The 11,862-nt window shown below is 36.8% G+C and overlaps 1 protein-coding gene and 1 pseudogene across 2 annotated transcripts in view; both read left to right on the top strand.

The window, feature by feature from the left end:
* Positions 1-2,839: 2,839 nt before the first annotated feature.
* LOC147513713 (uncharacterized) lies at positions 2,840-3,513 on the top strand (annotated as a pseudogene).
* Positions 3,514-8,310: 4,797 nt separating this feature from the next.
* The window catches only part of LOC147513712 (rRNA biogenesis protein rrp36-like), a 34,079-nt gene continuing 30,527 nt past the window's right edge, over positions 8,311-11,862 (top strand). For both annotated transcript variants that reach the window (XR_015215598.1, XM_086596918.1), the window contains exons 1-3: positions 8,311-8,442; positions 8,523-8,668; positions 8,743-8,809. Coding sequence is in view for 1 of the 2 variants with exons in the window: in XM_086596918.1 (XP_086453044.1) it covers positions 8,353-8,442; positions 8,523-8,668; positions 8,743-8,809 (303 nt within the window). In the remaining variant the exon portion in view is untranslated. The remainder of the gene's footprint in view (positions 8,443-8,522; positions 8,669-8,742; positions 8,810-11,862) is intronic.

Genomic DNA, 11,862 nt, shown 5'->3' with positions numbered 1-11,862 from the left:
GGTTGACTTGTCATGGAACTCGCACAGTTGATAGTAGCCCAAACCTTAGGGCTTATCAACATGCTGATCTGTCCATATGATGGTCGATAACCCTTCTAGTTGTTGCCTCACTGAAGAATGGATCGACATATAACAAGGAGTTGTTGACTTGTCATGGAACTTCGCCGCGGTCGATAGTAGCCCAAACCTTAGGGCTGATCGACATGTTGATATGTCCATATGATAATGTTGATAACTTTCTATTTGTTGCCTCACTAAAGAAGGGATCGATATATAACAAGGATAACTTTCTTTGACCTCACTAATGGAACTCGCCGCGGTAATGGAACTCACCGCGATGTCGATAGTAGCCCAAATCTTAGGGCTCATCAACATGCCGATATGTCCATATGATGATGTCGATAACTTTCTATTTGTTGCCTCCCTAAAGAATGGATTGACATATAACATAGAGTGTTTGACCTTATAATGGAACAAGAGTTGATAGTAGCCCAAACCTTTACCAATTGTCCATATGATGATGTTGATAATCATTTGTTGTCTCCAAAGTCATATTGATTCACTACAAAAAAAAAATAATAATAATAATAAAAAATCTTGCAATAACGAGTATCACTTTGTCATCAAATAAAAGACCTTCCATTCATACATGGGGTGTCTTAAATATCTTTTACATTTATAATTCATTTGTCATTCATACATACATGCATATATTTAAATTAGCATTCATAACATTTCATTATATTCATACATTTTAACCATTAAATTAAATCATTATATTATCATTACACTTGGGGGCAGCGATACCCCAAATTTCATTACGTTATCATTACACTTTGGGGGCGGCAATACTCCAAATTTCATTACGTTATCATTACACTATGGGGGCGGCGACACCCCAAATTTAATTACGTTATCATTACACTATGGGGGCGGCGACACCCCAGATTTCATTATGTTATCTTGGGGGCGGCGACCCCCCAAAATTCATTACGTTATCATTACACTATAAGGGCTGCGACGTTATCATTACACTATGGGGGCGACACCCAGATTTCATCACGTTATCATTACACTATGGGGGCGAACACCCCAAATTTCATTACGTTATCTTGGGGCGACCCCAAAATTCATTACGTTATCATTACACTATGGGGCTGACACCCCAGATTTCATTATATTATCATTACACTATGGGGCGACACCCCAAATTTTATTACGTTATCTTGGGGGCGGCGACCACCCAAAATTCATTACGTTATCATTACACTATGGGGGCGGCGACACCCCAAATTTCATTACGTTATCTTGGGGGCGGCGACCCCCCAAATTTCATTACGTTATCATTACACTATGCCCCCAAATTTCATTACGTTATCATTACATTATGGGGGCGGCGACACCCAAAATTTCATTATGTTATCATTACACTTTGGGAGCGGCGACACCTCAAATTTCATTAAGTTATTATTATATTATGGGGGCGGCAACACCCAATTACGTTATCTTTAATTCTTATATCTCTTTTGCCGATCTACCTCAAGGCCAGATTACCAGACACTTATATCTTTTGACCGACCTTTTATATTTCGATCTATTTTGATTACCAATCTAATAATAAAAAAATAAAAAAATAAAAAATAAATAAATAAAATCTAAATTTCATGAATACAGTGGAAAAAATAAACATAATCGAGAAATAAAAAACCGTAACCTAACCTCACATCATCCTAACAATAAAAAACAAAAACTTCACTCAAGAAGTTGTGGCATAATGCTATCCTCCAATGGAACTGGAACACCTTTTAGATCCGACGGTGATACGTCTTCCAACTTCCTATAACACATAGTATAATAATCTAACAGCTGTTGCAATTTTTCCCGTTTCTCCGAATCTCTCTCGATTTCCAAAGTCCAAAGAATTGCCGATGCTTTCACGCAACAACAACGCCCGATTTCTTAGTTTCAACTGCATGCTTCTCAATCATATCATCATTCTCTTCACACTCAACCCTAAAATAATCCACCTTTTCATGATATTCATCTAATATATGTAACAATTTGAGCCGCCTGATCTAATATATGTAACAAGAAGTTGGTCTTGGAGGCAAGCCTTATCTAGTATATGTAACAATTTGAACCGCCTTCTATATCAAATACCTTCTCCACATCCAATTAGTATTGTTAAACTCGGACCAAATTTATTCAAAAATTGACCGACCGCTTCAAGTTGCCGACCAACAACGCATTCAAAAACCCGACCTACTTTATGGCCTTGTTTGCCGATCAAAGATAATGATTTAATGTGAATACCCAATTCCTAACGGATTTTGGAAACCACTTCTGCCCCGATCACTTTGAATTACCACCATAAGATTTGCATGAATGGCCGCTACTTTCGATTTGCTGGCTATAGTTAAATTTGTCACGGGTCGTACTTGACTTACCACGCTTTTTATTTGCCCTCCGGAAATCTTATAGCATTCTCTTGAAAATCGGTGTCGACCACCTCTGAAAATTGTGGAAGCGATGTCAATGAGATTGGAGCTGATAGAGTTGGATATCTATCCCATTATTTTGAAGTGAGCCCACAACATTTCCTCATTGCAAGCCGTGATCATGAGCTCACAAACCGAAAAAGAGATGTTGTGGAATGTTGGTTCCAATATCAAAGTAGTTTAGAGAATGTTGATTTGATCCATGAAAAGATTACTTGCTCCATGTTCAGTGTAAACCCCCAATGTCAGCTCCATGAAATTGCATTATTGTCATCGTGCGGGTTTGAAGCAAAAGATTTTCTCCTTTTCTTTTGCCTTTACCTCAAACACTGACAAAATTTATGGTTGCCCATTCGAACTGTTTGGGGGAGATTGCCGTGTTTGTACCCGGACTTAATTAGGACCCCTAACCCGTTGATCTCTCTCAGCCACTTGGTGATAACTTGTCTAAGAATTTAGTGGAACACCTCTCTGGTCTTAGAACTAGAATAGTTGTCATGGCTGGCCAAGAAGCACCAGCAACAACAAAACCAAGGAGGAAAACAGCTACACAACATGGAGGCTCATCACTAGCTGATCCTCAGCAGGCTCTTGAAGATTACTTACCAGTTCTATTGGGTTTAGTTAAAGAAGGAAGCTTGTTATAGCACAAATTGCAATTTGTTTGGGTTAATCAGGAGGATGAGGCAGAGGAAACGGTCTTATCTAATGCTTGGTACGAAATGTTGTCAGTTTTGCATTTGATGGCCATGCTATCATTATCACAGGCAAACTTATTGCTACTTCCTAAAACCTCTGCTGATGGCTATCAGCCAAAAGTATCAGAAGAAAGCAAACGAGCTGCTGTTGATTTTTTTTGAAAGGTGCAGATTGTGATCTTCGACATGTCCTACCTCAGTTGCCCCTTGAACTCAGAGATGATCTTCCAGTGGACTTAGCTGAAGGAGTACTTCGAGCACTTTCTTTGCAAGCGCTAGGGTAGGGTTTTAACATTCAATTTGCCACATCTGCATAATCCTCGATTTATAGCAATGGTTTCAACTTATCGCAATTTTTTTGATCCCGACTATGATGAGTACTCAATGCACACGACAATAAGCCTTCTCTGTTGTCGCACAGTTGCAATAATTTTCATGGTTCTCCTGATCCTACGCAACACTCTGCCGATCATAATAAATGGGCTTGTTGAGAAGAGTATGCAAATTGTCATAATCCCTTCGAATTGAAATGCCTCTAATCAATATTTATGAAGTTAAATTTGCCGCTGGATCTACTTGATTTGCCGCTGCTTGATTTGCCGCTAATTAAATTGCCACTGTGTTTTCTAACATATGAAGTTGATTTGCCACACTTACCGATGATCCTTTGATTGCCGATCCTATGAACTGCCGATGCCGATTCTTTGAACTGCCGATGCCGCTCGATACTTTGAATAGCCGCTGAATGAATTGCCGCTGAATGAGTTGTCAATCCCTTTGCATTGCCGCTGTATATTGTTGCAGTTCTTTTGTCGATCCTTTGATAAGAAAAGCCGATCTTCTAACTTAGAATAAACTTGGTGAATGCATTATTCTAAGTGTACCAAAAATTTTAAGAACAAACTTCAACAGAGACAATCTTCAACATTCCCGTTCCATTATTGCCAATCTTCAAACTTCAAATTTACCTCTAGTGAGTTTACCTTTCCAATCTTCAAACAAACTTGGTGATACAGCCAACGTCTCCTTCCCATATTTAAAGCAATCATGTTTAAATGTAGCCGATCTATTTCTTAGCTTTTGTTATTTGAAGGCCCAACCATCCAAGCCAAACTACCCTATTTACCAAACTGACATGCACTAACTAATTGCTTAAACTGCCGACCCTTTTGCTTTTAATTGTTCTTACCCACTATATTTAACTATTCATAGACTATATCAAACTTAGCTTTGACCTTCGATACACTTATATCGAACCCTTCAAGATATTTCCCCATCAATTATATTTTACCCGTTAATATAATAATTTACATACCTACCAAGTACAAAAAAAAAAATAAAAAATAATAATAATAAATTACTTCTTTGCCACACAGGCTTTGCCCATGTAACAAAGAGAGGGTGATGTTCCGGCCCCCACAAATGTGGCCCAATAAAAGCCCAATTCAATATAAAGCCTACGCTCAGAGTCCATGCTACAAAAAAACTCACGCTTAGAGCACATGCTCAGAGCTTATCTACAAAAAGCCCACGCTCAGAGCCCATGCTCAAAGCCTACATACCTACACAACTTCGTCCACATTCAAGAAACAACTTCCACCAACTAACTTCATCCCACGAGCTGACAGATGTCCAGCCAGTTCTCCAACTTCATCCCACAACCTGACAGCCAGTTCTCCCGCCCGGTTCTCAACTTCATCCTACGAGTGACAGATGTCCCGCCCGATTCTCCAACTTCATCCCACGAAATGACAGGTTCTCCCCCCATTCACCAACTTCATCCCACGACGATAGCTCTCCCGCCAAACTCTCCAACTTCATCCCATCGAGCCGATTTGTCCCCGACTCTCCAACTTCATCCCATGATTGGACAGTTCTCCCACCAGTTCTCCAACTTTATCCCACGAGATGACAGTTCACCAACTTCATCCCACGAGCTGACAGTTATCCGCTAGTTCTCCAACTTCATCCCACGAGCTGACAGTTCTCCCGCCAGTTCTCCAACTTCATCCCACGAGCTGACAGATGTCCCGCCAGTTCTCCAACTTCATCCCACGAGCTGACAGTTCTCCCGCCAGTTCACCAACTTCATCCCACGAGCTGACAGCTCTCCCGCCAGCTCTCCAACTTCATCCCATGAGCTGACAGTTGTCCCGCCAGCTCTCCAACTTCATCCCATGATTGGACAGTTCTCCCGCTAGTTCTCCAACTTCATCCCACGATTGGAATATTGGAGAACGAGGAAGTAACTATCACCAATCCTACCTATAAAATCGAACCTTCGTCATTTTTCCAGAACTACGCGATCGAGACTTGATCCCAAGCAATACATTTGGGTACATAGGCAACTTCAAAACCGAAGTCCAGTCTCATCTTTCCCCAACCACCATCTCCTTCACCATCTCCAAAAAAACATTACTTCCAACCTTCAACTGGTGTGTTTTGGCATATCTTGCTGAAATAGAGATATACATAATCCAGTGAGAAGCTCAAACATTGCATTCATCCGATGCTAGTTATGAGGTTTATTTTATTCATATATTCATATGTTAGGTTGCATTGAAGCCAATTTTGTATACAAACCAGTTTTTGTGTGGGTTTCTTGTATTTAATAAGAGATATTGCTTTCAATTTGAGCATGAGCCTCTTGCTGAGAAAAAGGTAAGATGTTCAAATTCATTAAACGAGCATGTTTACATCATCTGATGTATGTATCTTTCCTTTCCAATGCACTGGTAAAGTGTAGTGCTTTTAGGTTTCATTAGGAACTGATGAAGAAATTAATTGTTAAAGAAATCAAAAGACCCAGATGTCATTACTAACTTGAAGAATCGTAAATCTTGCATAGTGAGTTATACCAAAACTGGGAGAAGGGCAGAAGGCACTATGCAAACAGTTCCAACTACGCACATGCAACTTTTACATTTTTCATCTGCCAAACTTTTGGCTCTGTAACTGTAACTGGATTTCTCAACCGAATGGTAAGGAGGAGGAAAATAAGAAGAAGAAGAAAGAGAGAGATAGAGCACTTAAACCTATTTGGCATATTGTATCTCAAATCCTAATAACAATTTATCGTCTAGTTTGATGTTATCTAATTGAAAACTTTCCGACCTAAATTTAGTAAATGGAGACATCTGATGTTCCTCTCAGCTTATAAATTTGGTTTGTTTATATATTTGAATAAATTAATGTTTCCACATTCAAATTTATGTAACGTCTCTTACGATAAAAATACTTGTCCACTCGGGTGGAAAATACTGACTTTTACACCTTACAAAATAATTTGGACAGGTGTCCACATATATAACCTTCAACTTACGGTGAAATCTGGAGAACAAAATGTCCACAATCTCTCCCTCTTATCCTACAGTCCTACTCTCATATATTTCAACGAAAAAAAACCATTTTATTATTACTCCAAAAAATAAATAACTTGGTGTTTGCTTTATTTTTCATTTAAGTAGAAAGACTTGATTTGCATTTAAATGAGAAAACCTACACTTACTTAAATTCAGTGAACTTGTAAACATATATAGTGTTTTCACTCTAACTTAGGGATGTCCAAACGGGTATTCTTGAATTATTAAGAACCGATTTTTTCGGTTTTGAACTTATATCGGGTTGCCACCCCATTCTTTCTTGGTCGGGTTAAGTTTGGTATTTTGTTGGATACATGTGACCAAACCCTAATAACCACTATATTTGGTGCATTTGAGACTCGGGTTAAAACTTGGGGTATGGTAAAAACAAATATATGAAATAAAAAATATTAAATCTCTTCATCGGGAACGTCATTTTAGTTTATTAGATCTCAAGATCTCAAGAAAAAACCTCTTTTTCATCTAATTAATCAAAATTCAATCTTCTTTTATTGGATTTGATATGTTTAACTTTAACATCGTAAAAAGTTCAAAGATTCAAAAACACACGAGATTGCATTTTTTGAAAAGCAAAAGACAAAAAAGTAATCAGGTTAAAAGCAAGCAATTCCAAGCAAAAATAACTTTAGATAAGATTGATGGTTTTTGGGAGTTTCGAAAAAAGGTGGTGGTGTGAATCCGAACATGATTTGACAATAAGATTGATGGCCTTTTGGGAGTTTCTGGTTCTTTTGGTATGATATTTTTGTTATCCGAATTAATTGATTTGCTTTCAGACTAATTTTTTTCTTTAGAAAGAGATATTTGAGGAGGTCTTTAAAAATAGAATGAATGCAAATTTAAGATGTGTCATCAAACCCAGAGCTCTTCATCATGAGCGTGTGATTAATGGTTTTCATCTTGTTCTTGGGGAAAAGTTGGAAGGAAGAGAGAAAGGTAGTAAGGGTAATGGAAAGGTAATTTGTTTTTGAAGACCAAAAAGTAAATAGTAATGAGCAAAAAAGACCAAAAGTTTGTTGAAGATAAATAGATAATAAATGAAAATATAGTTGTTGGGAATTATGGTCCGGTTCGGGTTGGGTTTTGATCGGCATTTTAACCTATATAAGCTGGTTTTGGGTTTTTTTTTGTTGGATATGGTTTGGGCTTTTTAACCCTTTTGTTGTTAGGGCCAAATTATCGGGAACTATGGTTGGTCGGTCCGGGTTTAGATAGTGTGACCAAACCCGACCCTATGTATTTCGTCATGATGTGGGTTCGGGTTTTGTCTAACTCGATAATTGGTCCTTATTTTTTTCGGTTTTAAGATTTTTATTTTCAAAGTAGAATGGACATCCCTACTCTAACTCTAACTCTTGTATTCTTGAATTATTAAGTAGCTATATTGTTCTGATGTAACTTATGTTCATGACTTGCCACTTACATTATAGTGCTTAAAAATGAATCTAAGACAAAAATGGCTAACTGGATCAATTGATATTGAAAAAGAAATGATCTCATCAGAAATCGAAAGGTTATTTGAGCAAATTTCATAAAACTTACAGTTAATTAACAATTGGGCAGTGTGATTGTGGAGATAAGCAGGCACGGAATCTTTCCTAATTTGTAGTGATTTTTTTTTTTTTTTTTTTTTTTTTTATCTCACTCTGTTAGTTTCATTTATTCTGGTGTTATATAAATGGACATATGTCCAAATTATTTCGACCCCAAAGTTGTAGTTTTGGTTTACTAGTATATATACCTTTTTTTAATCAGGTTAATTTGCTGTGATTAATGGGCAAAAATAATTTAGAAAACATTGCATCCACTTCAAGTAAAAAAAGGTTTGATGAGAGTGATGAACATGAATCCTCCTCAGAAGAGGTTGGTGGTATCTTACAACTTAATTGTGATATTTTTGTTATTAATTAATCATTAGTCAGACTAATTTTTTTCTTAAATAGGAGGATTTAGAGATAGAGCAAGAAATAGAGAACAAACTTGCTGATGTGTCACTTGAAGAGCTTCAGAAAGCACGTTCTAATGGTTTTCATGCTATGCATCAAAAGATTAAAGAAGAGAAAATGGGCGGTCGGGTTAATAAGAACAGGTACTTGTTTTTTATCTCCTCATTGTGTAGATGATTTTTTAAAACTCATATGCTTGTTTTTAATCATGGCGAAGGCCAATGGAGATCAGCAGCAAGAAGCCCGTTGGTCGGTTTAGAGAGGTGATTCAAGTGCCTAAACAAGTGAGCTGCAGTTTCTATTTTTTTTTTTTTTTTTAATAATTGCCAGTGACTTGAAATTATGAAGAGTTTTTGTTGTTGATTGTAACCAATGACCTAGAACTATGGCAAAATGACAGAGAAAAGTTTCTAACCATAGTGTTGACCTTAGCCCAACTGCGTATCAAGCAACATGATGTAGGATTACTAGCCCCTCTTTCTAACCATAATTCCTTATTTTGTGCTAAGATTATTATTTTCAAAGTAGAATTATTATTTATTAGGAATTTGGAATATTTAGTATTTTCTATTTAGAGTTTAATTAGTTTTAGAAGTGTAGGTTAGATATAGAAGTTTAGGTTTCTTGGTTATCAAGTATGGCTTATCTATATAAGAGGTCATTGTAGTTTAGTTCAGGAATTCAATTATCAATTATCAAACTATCAAATCTCCAAAACCTAATATACTTTTCTCCCTCAACTTCCACAATTATTCTATTCAATCTTCTTCCTCCTTAAATCAATTTTCCCTTTTGAAGATCTCCTCATCTTTTCTTCTAAATCTTTTTATTCTGCATCAATTGGTATCAAGAGCCCCACTTTTTAGATTTTGATCAAGAAAACGATCCACTACCACCACCACTTCTGCAAACCACCAATTTTTTTTTTTCTCTCAATGGCTGAATATGTTACGAAGAAAGAACTAGTAGACACTAGACACTATCGGCCAACCGGCCAACAAACTTAAGTTAGAATTGAACATTGATTTAAAGTTTGAAGCTTTGGAGACGAGACTCACGAATATGTTCAAAGAAGCATTCCCTCACACTATAGCTTTTACAAACCCTAACACCACCACTTTTACAAACTCTAGCACCTCTACAATAATCCATAAAACCTTGTTCCTATATCCCCACCGAAAATTTTCCTCACCACTTCAATTATACCTCAACCCACACCAGTCTCTACTCTTTAAGAAATTGAAACTATGAACGAAAAAGATGTTGTTTCTTATGTTGATTCTCCACAAGTTACAAAGAATACGCTACATATTGCTTATGAAGATTCCAACTTTCAAAGTCTACAAATTGGACAAAAATGTAAGATTTTTCAAGAAGGGGAGTGCACACCAACTTTTATTTTTCCATCTTTTGAAGATCCGTTTGCGTTGTTCTCTTCTCTAATGGTTACATGTTATTTGAAGAAGCACAAGAAATATCGTAACAAGTGTCGTCGAATGAAATTCCACTACAACAGAGCATGGTTTTAGCAGCGCCATACTCCATCGCTAAAGGTGCCTTTGAGCGTGGCAAAAGATCTGTCGCAACGCACCAGATGGCGTTGCAAAGGCGTGGCTAAAAAGTGCGTCTCAAATACTCAAATGCAACGCCAAAGGTGGCGTGGCAAATGTTCCTAGTTTGTTGCGACGCCTGAGGGTGCTGCTAATACACTAATTCCGTTGCTTGCTACTTCATTTATTAAAATTAAATTAATTTCAAATTTTTTCAAACTATTTGCGGCCACGTGGCGTCAAAAAGAGAGCTTGTAACAACTAGGATGGCGTTGCAAAAGTGATACCTTTAGCTACACAACTAAATGCATAAAAGGCAACCTTTTGCAACACTATTTCGATTCTTGGAAAGTTTAAATATTTGCCTACAGTAGTGGAAAATTTAAATATTTAGGCGAACATTTATGGCAAAAGGCGTCCAAAAATTTAGCCACACACCAAAGCGTGGCAAAAGATGTCTACGTTACTATAGAATCAAAGCTTTTAGCTACACTAAAATTGTTGCGAATGATATAAACTCCGGTGCTTTATTTGGGGCGATTTAGCATTGCAAATGGTGCAATTCATACATATACACATACATTTCCATTTACATAATCCTGCCCAAAACATTTTTATAGAACACAGAACCCTATAACAATTCACCACAAATCATAACAAAATGAATTTCATTACTAAATCATTCAATACAAAAGATCTTAAAGAATTCACATAACTATTTTTTATTAAAAACATCGTCTCACATAATCTTAACAACGTTCAACTAAATTTAGGCGAATTATTCAAAACTAAAATTCCACAAATAATGTCTATAACATGCTAATTTGAAAGCAAAGATCCACTTTCGGAGCTTCTTCTTGATTCTACTACTTACGGCGACCAATAGACCAATCGCACAACAAATTTAAAAAAAATAAAATCAATTAAAATAAATTTATTAGAAACATTAATAAACCTAATATACACTCAAGTTGGCAATGCATGTGAAACTATGCACCTCCTATATCGTAAATTGGTGCCCATGGCTAAAAGCTTAGAAAGAACTTATCAAAGTTATAACTTCGATCACATTCATGAAGGTACGGATCAAATAAGAAGACAAAAATAGTAAAAACTAATAGATTTTGAACTAAATTGTACATGTAAATGCCAAACCATTAAAAACCTCGTGTCATAAAGTTATCACCAATGAAACAATAAAATAAGCAAGGCTAAACATCAAGTAAATCAAAACAAACAAGCTCAACTACAAAAAGCGGTTCCAACAAATGGCGAGTCGGATGTAAAGGTATCAACCAACCTATAATGAGATTTTTAACCCCTACCTATGATTTAGAAGTCAGGAAGTCCCGCCTTATTATTCCTTCTATCCCTTTGCTCTTGTTTAGAGGCGGAATATCCTTTGTCCTAACCTTTATCCTTCTCGGCTATTCCTTCTATCCTTTGCAACTATTTTAAAAGTACCAAGTTCTACTCAAAGAAGTTTATCGGAAGAAAATTTACAATTTCATACCTCCGATGTCCCATGGCCAAAAGCGAGAATCGAGATATAGTGTTTCAAAATAATAATGAGGAATCTATATGCTCATAGTTGTAGAGCTCCCCCAAGAAACGCATATGTGCAATGCGTCTTTGCTGAAAACTATAATCGTTCAACTCTAAACCCAATCTAATCTCCTCCAGAACCTAAAATAATCATAACAATCTATAAGAAAGCTAGGACAAAGTGAAGGTATACACATAACAATGATCAACTGATATAACTGAAGAACTGCAATTAATCACGT

The sequence above is a fragment of the Coptis chinensis genome, chromosome 3 (genome assembly GCF_015680905.1).
Source record: "Coptis chinensis isolate HL-2020 chromosome 3, ASM1568090v1, whole genome shotgun sequence".
Lineage (NCBI taxonomy): Eukaryota > Viridiplantae > Streptophyta > Magnoliopsida > Ranunculales > Ranunculaceae > Coptis > Coptis chinensis.
Note: the sequence above shows the minus strand (reverse complement) of the source record. Positions and strands in the feature narration are given on the sequence as shown.